This window comes from Hemiscyllium ocellatum, chromosome 8, assembly GCF_020745735.1.
Source record: "Hemiscyllium ocellatum isolate sHemOce1 chromosome 8, sHemOce1.pat.X.cur, whole genome shotgun sequence".
Taxonomy (NCBI): Eukaryota; Metazoa; Chordata; class Chondrichthyes; order Orectolobiformes; family Hemiscylliidae; genus Hemiscyllium; species Hemiscyllium ocellatum.
Genome location: NC_083408.1, coordinates 72,879,934 through 72,898,964, shown reverse-complemented (window position 1 = coordinate 72,898,964; position 19,031 = coordinate 72,879,934). Strand labels below are relative to the sequence as shown.

Here is a 19,031-nt window from a genome sequence, read left to right as displayed (position 1 = left end):
CCACCACTGCGGGATCATGCACATGAGTAGTCACAATGATGGTGCAGCAACGCAGTGTGATAGCCTTTCTTGGTTTGCAGCATTTGAGGTTGGGCACGACTGGACTTCAAATGTGGCACTAGTAATATGAGTGACACAAGGTCCAGCAATTGTGAGCACATTTGCCTCTGCTGCCACATGATTGCATCAGTTTGGCACCACAGAGCCCAAATATACATATAATAATGCATACAAGATTGGTGTGAGCCACAATTGGACATCTGCCATGAAATTACATGAAAATGCTAACATTCAGTCCATACTTTCCTCCATCTTCGTGTTTCTTTGCAGAGGGACTGAGAGGGAACCTGACTGAGATGAGCAAAGTTGTGAAGGGCTTAGATCACATAAACAGGGAGAATGTTTTTTCCCCTTAGTGGAGTAACAGTTTTAAGGATAGGGGATTTAGAGAGTATTTGTGGAAACATCTTTTCACCCAGAGGATGGTGGTTTTTTGGAACTCCTTTTACATAAAAAGATGGGAGAAGCAGGAACTCTCAAGACATTTGAGAAATATTTAGATGAGCACTTGAAAAACAATAACATACAAAGCTACAGGCAGAGTGCTTGAAAGGGTACACTGGACTAGATGTATGCTTGATGAGTGGTGCACTTTTCATGAGCGGAAAGGCCTTTCTCTATGCTATAAATTCTCAATGACTTGCAGTGTGCTTTTACTGTGTTTAAAAGCAATGCATGAGGAGCACAAACCACCATCCAAGAAAACTAAGTAAAGTCGCAGCAAAGAATACTCAATTCAGGGATCCCTACATCTATAAATTAATTAAGCATGTTGATGTTAGCTCTGACATTCTCTCTAAGGCCATCAGCATCATCAACCTTTATTCTGAATACCTTTGAACCTAATCGGAGTGAAGCTTCTCATCTTCCCCACTACATCTTATGTTAGCGTCCTTTCATTTACAAACCATGTTGACACAAACAGTCCATTTAGATTAATGTTATTTGGTGCACCTTTGCCAATGACCCTGAAGGACAACACTGGGGAGGCAGGTTCTGGCAAAGGCCCCATCTGGATTTTGTTTTTGGCATTGAAGCCTGTTACCAAACTGCTGTATCCAGAAACCCTTCTGCTTGTGCATGTTGCTGACAAGACGTATCACCATTCCCCTCTTTCACCAATTCCTCCTTGCAAAATTTAAAAGTTTGATCAACAATTAATTGAATCATAGAATCTCTTGTGTGGAAGCAGGATATTGGCCTTGAGACCACACCAGCATTCCAAACAGCATCATTTTGAAGACCATCCCACCCAGACCCTATGTCTGGAATCTTGCATTTCCCATGGCTAACCCACCTAGCCTGCATATTCCATTACACTATGGGCAATTTAGCATAGCCAGTCCACCCAACTAGCACATCTTCGGACACCAGGAGATTGTGCAAACTCACAGCTGCCCAACAATGGAATCAAGCCTGGGTCCCTGGTGCTTTGAGACAGCAGTGCAAACCACCATTTCACCCCTTTAATTTGCATGAAAATTACAATTGCTTAAGTGAGCAGCATGGATAGGGAAATAGACAAGGTATTTTCCCTGGGGTGGGGAGTCTAAAACTAGATTGCACAGGGTTAAGATGAAAGTGGAAAAAATTTAAAGGGATCTAAGGGGCAATTTTTTTTCCAGAGGGTGATGCATTTCTTAATGAGCTACTAGAGGAAGCAGTAGAGACTGGTACAATTACAACATTTAAAAGGCACCTGGATGGGTATATGAATAGGGTTTAGAGGATATGGGCCACATGGGACTAGATTTACTTAGGATATCTTGTGGGCACGGACAAGTTGTTCCAAGGGGTCTGTTTGCATGCTGTACATCTATGACTCTATGGTTTTCATGATTGCTTTAACATTTCAATGAAATGAATTCTCTTCACAATTTTAATTCAAGGAAATAGAACTACGAACCCATTGTGTTGATTTTAAAAGGGAAGCAGAATTGTGAATAAGTAATATCTAGTCCAGCTATCAGGGAGAGAATAGCAGGTCTCCCGAATTAAACAAAAAGGTGAGACACTTGCATGAAGTCATTGCACTTCAAACCATTTACTTTGTTCCTCTAATCAAAGATGTTGCCAGACCTGAGTTTCTCCAGCATTTTGATTTTTAAATACAATTCCAGCAAGCTTTTTCCTATGGACACTGCAACAGAAGTCAAAATTCCAAAGGAAGCAAATTCAAATTTAATGGAGAAGAGGAAGGGGAGGGAAAGAGAGCACACGAGCAAGAGATGCACCCTATCCTCTGTGGAGCAAGAGATGCACCCTATCCTCTGTGGAGCAAGTTTTCTTGCATGGTTTTTCCACTACACAACTTATCCTGGACTGTATGGCCGTCTCCAGGGATATTACAGAAAGGTCTTAGCAGCTGGTGTTGTTACTCTTGCTACGAACAAATTCTGGGTTCAATGTATGCTCCAGCTGGGAAATAATTGGTGAAACTCAAAGCAGCTGCCATATTTAAATTAGAGATCTTGCAATTACTGAAATCCCAGACTGAAGCATTATTTATTCCAAGTCTATTTAAAACCAGCCTTGCTTGTGGAAAGCTACCTTTAGTTTTGTAAAGATCATGAAGTTATTCTCAATCATTCTTGTAACATGCTGAACTGTGAAGGTATTATATGCAATTAGCTGTATACTATTGTTTGTAAAAGGGATTGATGGCGAGTTAATCAAAGTTTTCTAAATATTCAGAGGGACATGTTAGAGTTTACCTCTATTGGCCTTTTTTTTTGAAAGGGCACAGTCTTAAAAACAAAGATCCAATTGTTCAATGAGGGAAAATCAGGGAACACCAACAGAAAAGGTGTTTGAAGTTTAGAAATCTCTCTACAAATGGTAAATTAATGCCATATTGATTAAGTCTAAACCTTGAGTTGACTGTTAATACCCTTTTGGTTAAGGTATAAATCGAATGAAGATAATGAAACTTTGGCTGCCCTGCAATCTGTGATGCAGATGAAAGGACTAAATATTTCTAACATGTGGCTTAATATGACTTTAAACATTGCTAAGAGGAGATTAGAAGAAGTTGAAGCTTCTCATTTTTTTCAGATTTAGAAAAAAAATGCATTTTTGTTCTTAGTGCAACCAAACATTTAAACAAGGTACTGTAAACAAGAATTGTGCCAAAAGTGCCAACTAATCGATTCATATAGGTAAGGAGAGGCAAACAGAAACTGTAAAAACAAACTTTAATTTGTATGTATTAAAAAGCAACACAGTAAATACAAAAAAACCATGTGTATATTTTTATTGAACAAATCCATTTCTCAGTAAAAAAAAAACTTTGCATACAATTACAAATATCTAAAGTACATGTTAATGTTTCAGGCTTTACGTTATTGCTTAAACATGAATAAAATGTGTTTTGTTAATGAATAATACAAAATAGATTAGTTTTAACATTTAATATAACCTAAATGCAATTTCTCTCTGGGACTTAAGTCAATAGTTACTGCTATTAATATACTGCATTTTCTTTTCTAAAGCTTTTAACTAAAGATATAAATTCTATGTAATACTGCTTTAAAAGAATTCTGACCCCTTAATAGCTCCCAAATAGTTTAAAAACTGGACATCTGCCATCCAAATCAGGATTCATAATCATAATTGGGTGCATACTGCAACCCAAAACTTCACAATTGTATGATATTCATTTAAATAAATAAATAACTTTTAATAACTTAGATCAACTGTCCCAATTAGAATTCAGCTTGTGCTAACTATCCAACCATCAGAAAATATGGCTTTTTATAAAATGTAACCAAGTGGCTTAATTTGAAATAAAATATGCACCTCAATGTAAATTATAAATGCTTCAATTTTTAAAATTATGAATAAATCTTTACATTTTCAATCCTTAGCGAGCGTTGTCTTCTGTGCCCAGATTCACAGTACTCTTGTGATTACACAGAACAAAGTGGAACATTTTCATGTCAAGTCCACAGAGAATCTAGCAAGGAAACAATTCAATACCATTATAGCATATATAAAAGTTTCATCCAATGATTTCAAAGATTATAACTCGGAATACTGTGCTTGTAAGCCAACAATGCGAGTACACTGAAAAATTCCCTTTTAAACTATTTTTTGGATTTGCCATGGAGAGATGAAAGAATTCCATTTATATGGCAATTCTGAAATGTAACTGGTCTGTTTAGACAACACAAAAGATGATCTCTACTTAACACTAAGGAAGACATTTTATAAATCCTCTTTGAATCTTATTTTTTGATATAGAATAATATTTCAAAATTACCTGTTCAAATAAAAATAAACAGGAAACTTTTGAAACTGTAAAAAATCTAATCAGTATTAAAATATATATATTTAAAAATGTATGAAAATATGTACCATTTTTGTTTTAACTACAAGTAGAAGAACAAACGCAATGAAAGTGTTGCGTGCAAAAGGTATTATCCGAACATTAGTGATGACAGTATTTTGGAGACAAGATAATAAATTTTACAAAAGAGATAAAACTGAAAACAGAATTGGGTAGCTATGTATTTTACAATTATCTTCCAACAGAATGGAGAAAACTCTTAAATTTAGGACCCAACAATGATCTCCATGATGTGATCAAGTTCATTTAAATCTGTTTTGCAGTTTTGGGGAGAATTTATGGGTGTTGATGTGTGAGATGGTAAACCATTTAGTAATTCAAATATGACTGGTGTTGTTTTTGGACCAGTCATCAGCCCAGACATCACTGAGTCAAGCTCATGCCAAGAAGTGTCAATATCAGCAAATAGATCATCTATTGTCATATCTGTGAGAGAACTGGAGTAATTTGCAATCTCAAAAGTCCCAAACACTTGATCCAAGGGCTTTGGACACTCCTTCAGATCCACTTGCTGCTCCTCAGATTCCAACATATTCAGATCATTTTCAAAATGTGCTTGGACCAAATCTTTTACAGCACTGGTGTCTTTAGCAGAAGCAGTAGCTGAAGAACAAGTAATATTCTCACAAGATGAACAGTTTACCTTGCTTTTAGTAAGTGTGTCGGTATTGCGGATGGAAGGAGTGGTACTTTCTACATGTAGCTCTTTGTTTGGGCTACATAAAAAATCTGTGGCAATTAGACTATCTGAAGTAGTATGATCTATGTACAGATCACTTCCTGTGAAAGCCATTTGTCCCTGCCAACTGCAGTCTTGTATCATTTCCTCCTGAATCTGTCGTACGGTATTGGCTATAAGCACTGAACGACAAAGATTTGGTTCCACCACCATCTTGCAGAGCTGAAGTTTGAACAATGAGATGTTTAGAAGTGACTGGCGTTGCAAATTATATGGCAAATTAAGACTGCTACCAACAGAATCAGGGCAGGCATCTACAGCTTGCTCTTCAGGAAATTTACGCTTTGTGCCTTTTCCCAACATGTTGACCTACAAAACAAAGTTATCACAATGAAGACTTATACTTTAAAATTCAAGACAAAATACTCTGGAATTAACCATTACTTCAGAAGACCTAATTACATTAACATATAGTTTGATAGATGCAATAATTTAGAATTTACATGGAGAATATTCAAATTATGCTGCACATTTTGTTACTATCATGTCAAATAATGCTTAAATAATGTTCTGTTAACTATTTTAACGCAAACTTTGTGGCATATTCTTAATTTCACCAAATAATTTTATCCATCTGTTTCATCATTACTTCCAGACTGACTGAAATATAGTATTGCTATTGTAAAAGAAAACTGAAGTGAAATGCAACTGGAGGGAGAGTTTTGAGAAGATCTGCAGCTCAGATTGAGGTCCTGGATGTAGGTTTTCAGACTTTTCATCACCATACTAGGTAACATCAGTGAGCCTCTGGATGAAGCACAGGTGATATGGCCTGCTTTTTATTTGTTTCCTTGGAGTGGTGATTTCATTTCCTGTTGTTTTTCTCAGGGGGTGATAAATGGGATCCCACATAGACTTGGATCTCATTTACCACCCCCTGAGAAAAAGAACAGGAAAACTTCTGAAAACGAACCTTACATCTCAGCAAGCAAACCCTACATCTAGCAACTGCAGGGATTAGAATGATCAATGAATACAGGACAGTCAAAGAAACAAATATTTAAGTACTTGTATCAGCCATTATAAAAAGGATATCGGAGGTGAAACTTGAATTCATTTAAAAAGTAAAAAGCATCCCTTCATAGTTAAATAGAAATTCATTGGCAACTTATTTACTCATTCCTGATTCTACTAAGATCATTTTTCAGATTATGATGACTTTTAAGAAAAAAAATAAACCTTGCTCTCGTTTTAGTGTCTAATGAATGAGCATTACACTTTCTAGCTCTATATCCTAAATCATTAGTATAAGCAATAAATGGAAATAATTCAAACTTAAATCTGAGGAACATCATTATCCACTTGTGACCACTGAAAAAAATACCCTTAAACTATTTGTTTTGCTTTCTCCCTTCTAGCTAATTCTTAGTCCAGTTTACAATTTACTGCCACTAAACTCAAATGTACCATAGAATCCCTACAGTGTGGAAACAGGCCCTTGGACCCTTGAAGTGTAACACACCCAGATCCATTCTCAAACCTATTATCCTATATTTAGCCCTGACTAATGCACTTTGTGGGCGGCACAGTGGTTAGCACTGCTTCCTCACAGTGCCTGAGACCCGGGTTCAATTCCCGACTCAGGCGACTGTGTGGAGTTTGCACGTTCTCCCCGTGTCTGCGCAGGTTTCCTCCCACAATCCAAAGATGTGCAGGTCAGGTGAATTGGCCGTGCTAAATTGCCTGTAGTGTTAGGTAAGGGGTAAATGTAGGAGTATGGGTGGGTTGCGCTTCGGCGGGTCGATGTGGACTTGTTGGGCTGAAGGGCCTGTTTCCACACTGTAAGTAATCTAATCTTAACCTACACATTCCCAAACACGAAGGGCATTTTAGCATAGCCAATTCATCTAACCTGCCAATCTTTGGATTGTTGGAGGAAACCCAGACAGACACACGGAGAGTGTGCAAACGCCACAGACAGTCACCCAAGGTTGGAATCAAACTCTGGTCCCTGGTGCTATTAACCACTAAGCCACAGTGACACCCACACTACATCCACTCAGTTTCCATAATGTTTTCTGCTTCTCCTCAAAGAAGTCTTTGACATTTGTCATAGAGTTGTACAGCACAGAAACCATGCTGACCATGTATCCCAACCTAATTTAGTCCCATTTGCCAGCACTTGACCCATACTCCTCTAAATCCATGCAATTCATATACGCATCTAGATGTCTTTTAAAATGTTGTAATTTTACTAGCCTCCACACTTCCTCTGGCAGCTCTTTCCATACACGCACCACTTCTGCATGAAAACGTTGCTCCTCGGGTCTCTTTTTATCTTTCCTCTCTCATCGTAAACCTATGCCCTCTAGTTCTGAACTCCCCCACCCCAAGGAAAAGACCTTGTCTATTTATCCTATTCATGCCCCTCAAGATTTTATAAACCTGAGGTCACCCCTCAGTCTTCAACGCTCCTGGGAAAACAGCCCCAGCCTGTTCAACCTCTCCCTATAGCTCAAATCCTCCAACCCTGACAACATCCTTGTAAATCTTTTCTGAACCCTTTAAAGTTTTACAACACCCTTCCAATAGGAAGGAGACCAGAACTACATGCAATATTCCAGAAGTGGCCTAACCAATGTCTTGTACAGCCGCAACATGACCCCTCAACTCCTGTACTCAATACTCTGACCAATATAGGAAAGTATACCAAACACCCTCTTCACTACCCTAGCTACCTGCGACTCTACTCTCAAGTAACTATGAACCTGCACTCCAAGGTCTCTTTGTTCAGCAACACTTGCCAGGACCTTACCATTAAGTGTATAAGTCCTGCTAAGATTTGCTTTGTCAACAGGCAGCACCTCGCACTTATCTAAATTAAACTCCATCTGCCGCTCCTCAGCCTATTGGCCCATCTGATCAAAATCCTACTGCAAGGTGAGGCAATCTTCTTCGCTGTCCACTACACCTCCAATTTTTGTGTCATCTCCAAACTTACTAACTATACTTCCTATGTTCATATCTAAATCATTTATGATAAAAAAAAGTTGTGCACCCTGCACCGATTGTTGTGGCACTTTGGTGGTCACATGCCTCCAGTCTGAAAAACAACCCTCCACCACCACCTCCTGTCTTCTGTGTTTCAGCCAGTTCTGTATCCAAATGGCTAATTCTCCCTGTATTCCAAGAGATCTAACATTGCTAACCAATCTACCATGGGGAACCTGGTTGAACGCCTTACTGAAGTCCATGTAGATCACATCCACCATTCTGCCCTCATCAATCCTCTTACTTTTTCAAGAAAACTCAATCAAGTTCATGAAACATAATTTTCCATGCACAAAGCCAAGTTGACTATCCCTAATCAGTCCTTGCCTTTCCAAATACATGTAAATCTTGTCCCCTCATGATTCCCTCCAATAACTTGCCCACCACCGTTAGGCAAGCACAGTCTTCTCTTTTCAAATCTGTTTTTTTTTTGATAAAACTATTTCTGCTTTATTCTCAAGTGACAAAACTACTCCATATCTGGATAACAGATGACATTCCTATTTCATGTTCAGCTAACTGCCATGTAATTACCATCAATTGCTTTGCATTTAAAAACATACAATATTTGTTGTCCTCCAGTACAGATCCACACTGAATAGAATGCGGAAATATAACTTGTAGAGTCTTAGCACCTTCCATACCCAGACTAGATTGGATAAGTGGATAAAAGGTGTTGACAGGAGAATAAATAAAATCATGGTTACAACTACTGCCTGTTTGAAGACTGCTTACTAACAAACCGATTAGCTAAAAAATAAATCAAAATTTTCCTCTTGCACCTCGCTGTCCGTTTACATCCCCACTTCACTCTCCCCCAACCCACCTGGGAAGGCAGGTACTCCACTTGGATGAGCACTTGAAGTGCGATAACATTTAAGGCTATAGACCAAGTAGGACTAGTTCATAGAGTAGTTTTTGGCAGTAAACTCCTCATTAGGTCAAACGCACTCCTCTATACGGTATGATTCTTAATCCACAGACCATTTCTCTTACCCCACTCTGATCCACACAATGTCAAACGCTTCCCCACGGCCCTTCCTCATATCCTTACCCAAGCCCCCACCTCCTTTTCCTTTCCTCTCCTTCGACCACGAGCCATCAAACCCACAAACTCTTCCCCATGACACCCACCAAATCCAACCCACCCCCCAAAATAAGAATTCCCCTTATCACAAAACCTTCCCCTTTCCCCGCCACACCCTCTCCCACATCGTTCCCCCCCTCCGATCCTGGGGTAAAGTTAACCAGCTCTCTGTGTGTGTGTGTGTGTGTAAAAGAGGCCGGGTAGGGGGTCTGCTCTGGCGGTACGCGGCCTGTGGTCTGGACGTTGCCGCTTTAAGAGCCTGAGCTCCCGGTGACGTTGCCGCGCGCGCGGAGGGACCCGGGGGGGAGGGGCGGGGGAAGGTTGAAGAGTGAAGATACGCCAACCGGGGCCTAGACGGCCAGGCTTCAGAATCACCGAGCAGCAATCCCCGACACCGCCACCGAATTAAAACTACGCTTAAATACGTGCGAATTGCTGCTGCTGCTGTTTTAGTGGGGGTGGGGCGCTTTCACACAAATTTAAATCTTCGCCCGGCGGTAACGGCCGCCATTTTAGGATCGCTAACTCATTCCTCTCCGAGCCGACGGTCGAAATCTAAATACGGATAAAACAACTGAAAGAAGAGAAACGTCGCTCAGATTTTGCTCACCTGCATCGATCAATACTTTAAATGGCGAGCATAAAGAATAGACACAGAAAAAGAGAGGGTGGGGGGAAACAGAACGCGCGAACTGAAGACAGCGAAGCGATTTACTGGAACTGAGACAATCACGGCGGCGGCAGGAAACGCTGCCCTCTGATGGACAGCTGGCAGGCCCGGTTGCCATGGTTTCCCCGTAGTTTGATTGACAGTCGCGCGACGCGCTAACCCCGCCCTGTGGGAAGTTGCATCTGAGTCAGGGACCAGCGAGGAGGTGCTGCAGTGCCGGGAAAGCTTTAACAATTGCCGCACTGAAGGAACTTCAAGAGAATAAAGCAAAAACGTGTGAAGTATTAGTCTTATAATCAACAAAGGGGTGCAAAGATGATACTTATAGGGATGTATTTTAGTTATCCAAATAGAGACTGCGGTGGTAGCAGAGAAAGGTCAGAAGGTGACAAGGGTTCGAGAACTCTGGTCTCCAACCCTATTAAGGACAAGTGTATCCCAGGATCTACCTTGAAGAACATATAGAATAACCAAACAGTTTATTAGATTAGATTACTTACAGCGTGGAAACAGGCCCTTCGGCCCAACAAGTCCACACCGACCCGCCGAAGCGCAACCCACCCATACCCCTACATTTACCCCTTACCTAACATTACGGGCAATTTAGCATGGCCAATTCACCTGATCCACACATCTTTGGACTGTGGGAGGAAACTGGAGCACCCAGAGGAAACCCATGCAGACACAGGGAGAACATGCAAACTCCAAACAGTCAGTCGCTTGTGTCGGGAATTGAACCCGGGTCTCAGGCGCTGTGAGGCAGCAGTGCTAACCACCGTGCCGCCCACTAGATCCGTATAAATTTAAAACCAAATTATTCTTAGATCCGTATAAATTTAAAACCAAGTACATAAATGTCCAGAACAACATCAAGTTGATGGCAGTGAATCCCCCACTGTCAACATACTGGGCATTATCTTTGACCAGAAACTCAACTGGACCCACCACATAAACACAGTGACTACAGGAGCAGGTCAGAGGCTAGCAACACTGTGGCAAGTAGCACATCTAATGACTCTCTAAAGTCTGTCCATCATTTACAAGGCACAAGTCAGGAATGTGATGGAATACTCCCCACTTGCCTGGATCAGTGCAGCCCCAACAACATTCAAGAAACTTGGCACCACCCAGTACAAAGCAGCCTGTTTAATTGGCACTACGTCCACAAGTGTCCACTCCCTCCACCACCCATACTCAGGAGCAGCAATGAGTACTATTTACAAGAAGCACTGCAGAAATTCACAAAAGATCCTCAGACAGCACCTTCCAAATCCATGAGAAGGGCAGCAGATACACGGGAACGCCACCGCATTCTAATTCCCCTCCAAGCCACTCACCATCTTGACTTGGAAATATATCAACGTTCCTTCATTGTCACTGGGTCAAATTCCTGAAATTCCCTCCCTAATGGCATTGTAGGTCAACCCACAGCAGGTGGACTGCAGCGGTTCAAGAAGGCAGCTAGGGACAGGAAATTAATGTTGGCCAGCCAGCACTGCCCACATCTTACAAATTAATACATTAACATCGGAGTACAATTTTAAAGGGGTTCATGAGCAGAAGGAGCTGGGTCAACATGTGCATTGATCATTGAAAGTGCAGGACAGGTAGGCAAAGCAATAACTATAGCATACAGTGCCTTCAGATTTATTCTTTAGGGATATTAGAGTACAAAAAAACAAGGAGGGATGCTGAATTTGTATAAGGCACTTGATAAATCTCAACTGGAATATTCTATACTGTTCTGATTGCCACATTGTAGGCAGAATCTGAACACATTGGAAAGAGTGCAGAGGTAGTTTACAAGAATAGTTCCAAGGATGAGAAACTTCATTGCGAGGATAGATTGAAGAAGATGGGTCTGTTCTTGGAGATAAGAAGGCTAAGAGATGATAGAGGTTTTCACAACCATAATTGGGCTAGATAGAACAGATAGGGAGGAACTGTGCTTGTAAAAGGAACAAGAGGATATGGTTTGAAAGTGACCTGCAAAAGAAGCAAAGATGAAGTGAGGAAAAGCTTTTTTCACTCAGTGTGTAGCTGGGGTATAGAATGCACTGTCTGGAAGTCTGGTAGAGGCAGATTCGATTGAGGCATTGAAGAGGACATTGGATAATCATTTGGATTAAAGTATTGTGCAAGGATATGTGGAAAAAGCAGGAGATCAGCACTTGGTAATGGTATTTGATTATTGAGTTGGTGCAGACATGATGGCCTGCTCTGCACCATAACAATTTGGTTATTCCATGATTTATAATTATTTATTTTGTTCTCTACTCTCCAAGTCTCAGTATGATCCCTGTACCTGCACATTATTTGCCATTTCCTTTAAGTCTGAATTGTAGTTTACACAGTCGCGTACAGTCCATCAAATGGTTAGCTGTGAAGTGGGTGCGATACTTGAAATTGATTATCCTCATTTGGAAGAATACTGTGGAATTAAATACGTTTTAATTTTAAATGCATGGGATGATAGTACCGTTCTGTCGGTTCTGATATAACGTGGTAGTTCCTGTTCTTGTGCAACTCTGTGTTATAAGAAAACCACGTAATTTCAGCACTATTTAATGGGGCCAGAATTGCATTATAACCAATACACACTTTAAAAGTTTGCGCTTTAGAAACAGTGCCCCCAATTCATCAATTGCTTTAGAGTGAATTCACGTGGTAGGAGAACAACCAGTAGTTAATTTTCTCCAGTCCCAAGTCCCCAAAAATTGCTATCACTTGATCTGACTTTTAGCTCAATACCACTTTGTGTAGTAAGTGTCTTCATTTCAACTCCATTGCTTTGTAAATCCAATAGCTGATGAAATTTACTAGCCAACACACCAATGTCTACTTGAACAAATGGATTTCAGACAGACATGATGATTTGTTCCATTACACCTAACCCTTTGCTAACTTTCTCAGGTAAGTTCATAAGCTTCCTGGGTGGAACCATTTTTGTTTACTTTTAATTTTTTTTAGTGTTTTCTCTAGACTTGGGAAGTGTTGCAGTGTTTTATTTTTAGTGAGGACAAGCACAACCAGTTTCAATTTTAATTCATTACAGCACTGACCAAAAGAGAAAATGCTGGAAAATCTCAGCAGGTCTGGCAGCATCTGTAAGGAGAGAAAAGAGCTGATGTTTCAAGTCTGACCCTTTGTCAAAGCTAAAAAAAAGGGAGAAATAGGGAGGTATTTATACTAGGCTGTGAGAAGGTGAGCCATGGCTCCAGAAGCAAAGATAGCAATATAGAGGTGATAATGACAGTGCATAGAGAGATTATAGGGAGATGACCAAAGCTGAAGCTGTGACAAAATATGTGGGGGATGGGGTGATGGGTGAAGCAGAAGCAAAATGAAAAACAGGGGAGAAGGGTAGTAAAGGGGGAAGAGGAGAGGAAAAAGTGGTGAGATAGTGGGGATCGAGAGAAAGAGTAACAATCAAGAAATAAGAGGTACAGAACAGTGAAGAAAATATTTAAAAAATAAAATAAATGAAGTAAAATTACGGAACAGAATGAAAACAGAGGGGTCGAGATGGGATAATCATCTGAAGTTGTTGAATTCAATGTTGAGACCGGCAGGCTGTAACGTGCTCATAGGAAGATGAGATGCTGCTCTTCCAATTTGCGTTGAGCCTCACTGGAACATTGCAGCAGGCCAAGGACAGGTCTCTCCAACAGCACTGACCATACATGCTGCATCGCTGGATATTATCGATGTGGATTTCAGTAAGGCGTTCAACAAGGTTCCATGTGGCAAGTTGCTTAACAAGTTTTGAGAGCACAGAATACAGGGAGTATTAGCCATATGGATTCAATATTGGCTCAAAGGTAGGAGGCAGAGGGTGGTGGTGGGAGTGTTGATTTTTGGACTGGAGGACTGACCAGTGGTGTGCTACAAGGACCGGTGCTGGGTTCATTGCTTTTTGGCATTTATATAAATGATTTGGGTGTGAACATAGGAGATACGGTTAGTAAGTTTGAAGATGAGACCTAAATTTGTGGTGTACTGGACAGTGAAGAAAGTTAAAAAAAATGTGGCGCTGGAAAAGCACAGCAGATCAAACAGCACCTGAGGAGAAGCCATATTGACATTTCAGGCAATAAGCCCTTCATCAGGAATGTGTGTACCTGAGAGTACAACAGGACCCTGATCAGGTAGGCAAATGGGCCGAGGAGTGCCAAATGGAATTTTGTTTAGACAAAGGTGAGATGCTGCATTTTGGGAAGGCAAACCAGGGCAAGACTTAGACACTTAACAGTAAGGTCCTGAGGAGTGTTGCTAAGCAAAGAGACCATGGAGTGCAGCTTCATAATTCCTTGGAAATGGAGTTGCAGTTAAAAGGGTGGTGAAGACAGTGTTTGCTACACTTGCCTTCATTGGTCTGTGCATTGAGTGTAGGAGTTGGGAGGTCATGTTGCAGCCATACAGAACATTGGTTAGACCATTTTTGGAATACTGCATTCAACTCTCGTCTCTATGCTATAGGAAAGATGTTATTAAATTTGAAAGAGTTCAGAAAAATGTACAAGAATATTGCCAGGGTTAGAGGATTTGAGCTATAGGAGAAGATGAATAGGCTGGGGCTATTTTCCCTGGAGCATCAGAGGCTGAGGGGTGACATTGTAGAGGTTTACAAAATCATGAGAGGGCATGGATAGGGTGAATAGCCAAGGTCTTTTCCCCAGTCCAAAACTAGAGCACATGTGTTTAAGGTGAGACGGGAAAGATTTAACGGGGATGTAAGAGGCAACTTTTTCTTGCAGAGGATGGTGCATGTATTGAATGAACTGCCAGAAGAAGTGGTGGAGGTTGGTAGAATTACAACATTTAAAAGTCATCTGAATGGATACATGAATAGGAAGGGTTTAGTGGGATATGGGCCAAATGCTGGCAAATGGGACTAGATTTATTTAGGATATCTGGTTGGCATAGACAAGTTGGACCGAAGGGTCTGTTTCCGCACTATACATCTCTATGACTCTATGAATCTGTCCTTTTCCTGCAGTTCAGAATTCATCTCGTTCAGTTTTGATATAATGTCTGTAATGTCTGTGGTTGAGCAACCATACATTGTCTGACAACTCACTGCACACTTCATTTCTTGAGTTAAGAAAAGAGATTTAAGGCATCAGATCTAAAAGTCTTTGCAGCACCTTACCTCAACCTAAACATCTCATATCCAAATGGACGATTAGTTCACAGTAGCATCACGTTTGTTGATTTAAACAAGTGACACTGAAGTGCTCTTGCTCAAATACTGCTTACAATCTTAACAACAACTTTAATTACTCTAGAACGTCCATAACTTTATTTGCTAATTCTCGCTTGTGGGGGCCCCTACAGTAAATTCAATGCAATTCAAAGAGGAAAGCATCAAGTGACATGCTCTGTATTGATGTTATTTTCTTTTTTGTTCTTAAATTCTTTTAAGGAAGAGCCAGTGGCTACATTTATTGCTTCTTTAATTACTTTTACATCCAGCAACGAATCCTTTATTGGGTTTTTCTTGAAGATAGCAAACATGAAAAAAGATTTGTGAGTGCGAGCCTGACGTTTTGCTACTGGTTTAGAAAAAAAGTGACTGCTGAGCTTTCAAAACTGTCTTCAGATTATTAACTGTCTTTGTCTGAAGCATGCTGTTCAAAGGAAAACTTGAATTAACTGTGCATTGTTGTGTGATATTGTTCCAAATTTCCCTTTTTAATTATTGATTTTACTTTAGTGTCATACAAAGCAAACACTCTTATCTTTACAGTTGTGAACACAAATTCATTTTCCCATTCTGGGTGAAAATTGTACATTTTTGATTCCTATTTAGGTGGTCCAGATTCATCACTCATCAATTTTGCTTGACCTTGTAGTTTGTGACATCACAGTGGCCACGCTGTAGGTAGGTCCCTGGATTTGTTCCTGTGGAACATCTGGAATGTTGATGGCTGCATTCAAGTGTAGAAGCACATGAAGACATTTCTGTCGTTGTGATTTGTTTCTTGGACCCCTGGTCAGCTTGCATTGCTTGGAAATTGCAATTTAGGCACAACAAATCACAAGATTTCTCTTTGTCCTGCATGGAACCATTAGATAAGCAGTTGAAAAAAATCACCTACTCATTGACATACTCATGGTGAGGGAAAGACAAGGAACGTTCAGTGTAAAATAACTGGCCAGGCAAAAGCCAACTTCAATGCAGTTACACATGGATCTGGCGAGGATTAATATGATAAAAGTCTTCTACAGGGATATTAAAAAAGGCCATGAAAGAAGAACTAGGTCAACTAGGGCCACTCAAATACTAACCCCGATGTAGACTTGATCCAAACACAGATAAAAGAACAGAACTGAAAAGCTGAGGTTAGATTAATCCCCACCTATACTGCTCGCAAACAAAGCTTTTCATTGTACCTGGGTATATGTGACTATAATGAATCAAATCAAAGGATATTTGGGACTTTAGGGAATGCTGGAACCAATGGTCCACCTCCCCAACCAAAAGGATTTAAGGAATGTGAAAGAAACAGGAAAAATGAAGACGGAGGGTAAATTAGAATGGCAATACCAAAGTAGATACAAAAGAAGTTAAAAGGAGAAAAAGAAGAATAACAGTGATGGAAAGGAAAGTAGCATTTTATGGAGTCCTCCAACTTTGACACCACCTTCTGTTCTGCACCTGACTCTGTACATTTCCTGGATTTTCATTGTTACCTGTGTCAGTGCGTCTGACTATATCTATGCTTAAAGAGCTTCCGGAGATTTACCTACCTGTCTCCAAACTTAGACAATAATTCTGTGTTGCTTTATGCTGATTTTGCTCTTCCTAGTTCATCATTAGTCCAGCATTGGATCTCCAGGTTTATCCCTGAATTCCACTTATTATTACAGTTTATTTCCTATTGCCACTTTACATCATATTCAAATAGTTTAGCTTGTATTCTTGTGTGCATTTTGGTTGTTGGTCAGAAGCAAAGCCCTTCTAAGTATTTCTACTTTTTGATCTTTTAAAATAATTTTGTCTTTACATTTCCTAGCCTGTCTTTCACAAACTCACATCCTTTCACATCTCTACTCTAACAAGCTGCCTTCCCAATTCCCTATCCCTTCAGTACTCCTCAATGTTCATGCTCTCTTATTGCCAGGGCAGATTTGCCATCTTGTTAGATAGCTTCCCTCTGTAACTTCCTTTGACATTTGTTGACTGGCTCATCAAGACACTCATTGATGAATCATTTCCAGTCACAACTCCCACTGACCTCACTTGCTCATTGACCTATCATTCCATGGACCTTAACCTTGATAATCTTTCTGTCCAAGCACCCTGCCACTGCTGACCCCATGGATTCTGCCAGCAGAACAGTCTTACTATCCCTTTACATATTTCCCTTCAGACTAAACTTTACTTGTATAAAAGGCACTTAGCATTCATGAATGTATCCAGGATGCTTGCATTGACATCTTGGATTTAATGGAAACCCAGCTGAGGGGGTGACAATGTTTTTCCTGTTAATGAAACCTCTCCACTTGACTGTGGCTTCCACCACTTGCCCCACTAATCAGTAATGTGGCACTTATCCCTCTATCTCACATTGTCAGAGGAGAAGGGATTTGGTCACTGTCTCCTTTTTAGCATCTGGCCTTTTTGCACCCCTTTCAACTCTTTTTTTCAAGTCATCATTCTATACCACCCTAAATCACAGGTATGTTCACTGCATTCCTCCCTCAGCCTCAACCACAGCTCCATCTCTGGCAGCATGTTACATGTTCAATCCAGTACCACATTGTCTGCACAGTGTTTATTGAAATTGACTGCAAGATGTGCGAGAGATCACGTGTGGTTACAGCAAACCAGGAGGCACATTGGTACAGCATTGCATTTCTATCCCAAATAAACCACATAATATGGCATTTAACATGATCAAACAATTTTCCATAAATATAATACTGGGGCATTAAGATGGAAACAGTGGTTTATGTGGAGAAATGGACAGTGAATGCGCTGGAGAGAGAACGTTCTGATTTCAACCTCTATCTCAAATTATCAAGGTTGAGAAGTCGCGAAGTGACTGAGGGAGGACAGCAGTGAAGGAATCCCAGTGATGTTGTTTGAAGAATACATGTTGGTCAGGAAACCAGGATAGCTTCCCTGCTGACCTGCAAGTTTTGTGATGTGAAGATGAGACAGGGTGGTGAAGAAGGTCGTTAGTACACTTACCTTTATTGGTCACTGTATTGAGTATAGGAGTTGGGAGGTTGCAGCTATATAGGACATTGGTTAGGCCACTTTTGAAATACTGTGTTCAATTTTGGTCTTCTTGCTATAGGAAAGATGTTGTGAAACTTGAAAAGGTTCAGAAAATATTTACAAGAATGTTGCCGGGATTGGAGTATTTAATTTATAGGGAGAAGCTGAATAGGCTGGGACTTTTTTCTCTGGTGTGTACGAGGCTGAGGGGTGACCTTTCAGAGGTTATATAGTCATGAAGGGGCATGCATAGAGTGAATAGCCAAAGTCTTTTTCCCAGAGTAGGGGAGTGCAAAACTAGAAGGCATAGGTTTACAGTGAGAGGGAAAAGATTTAAAAGGGACCTAAGGGGCAACATTTTCATGCAGAAGGTGGTGCATGTATGGAACGAGTACCAGAGAAAGTGGTGGAGACTGGTAGAATTACAATGTTTAAAGGTATCTGGATGGATAGATGAATAGGAAGTTTTCAGGGATATAGGCCAAATGCTGAGAAATGGGATCTCTGGTCAGCATGGGCGAGTTGGACTGAGGCGTCTGTTTCCATGATATATAACGATGACTGTATGAACCTGGGTCTTTGTTTAAGATCCCATCTGAAAGAATTCACTTCTGATAAATTCAGCACTCCTTCTATACAATACAGAAATGTATGCTTTAAATTTCTGCACTCAAGTTCTGCATTGGGTTTTGAACTGGGTATCTTGTGATGCATACAGTTTAAAATGCTTTTTTTTATTTATTCAGTTCTTTTAGTGGGATATGGGCATCACTGGCTGGCCAGCATTTATTGCCTGTCCCTAGTTGCCCTTGAGAAGGTGGTGGTGAGCTGCCTTCTTGAACTGCTGCAGTCCACCTGCTATTGGTTGACCCACAATGCCATTAGGGAGGGAATTCCAGGATTTTG

At 40.5% G+C, this 19,031-nt stretch overlaps 1 protein-coding gene across 1 annotated transcript; it reads right to left on the bottom strand.

Annotated features, from left to right (window-relative positions):
• Positions 1-4,028: 4,028 nt before the first annotated feature.
• Positions 4,029-10,012, bottom strand: cdca4 (cell division cycle associated 4). The gene is made up of 2 exons (XM_060828466.1): positions 9,836-10,012; positions 4,029-5,456 (listed from the first exon to the last, which is right to left on the bottom strand). The coding sequence occupies exons 1-2, from the start codon at positions 9,839-9,841 to the stop codon at positions 4,614-4,616; spliced, it is 849 nt and encodes a 282-aa protein (XP_060684449.1). The 5' UTR covers positions 9,842-10,012; the 3' UTR covers positions 4,029-4,613.
• Positions 10,013-19,031: the final 9,019 nt, after the last annotated feature.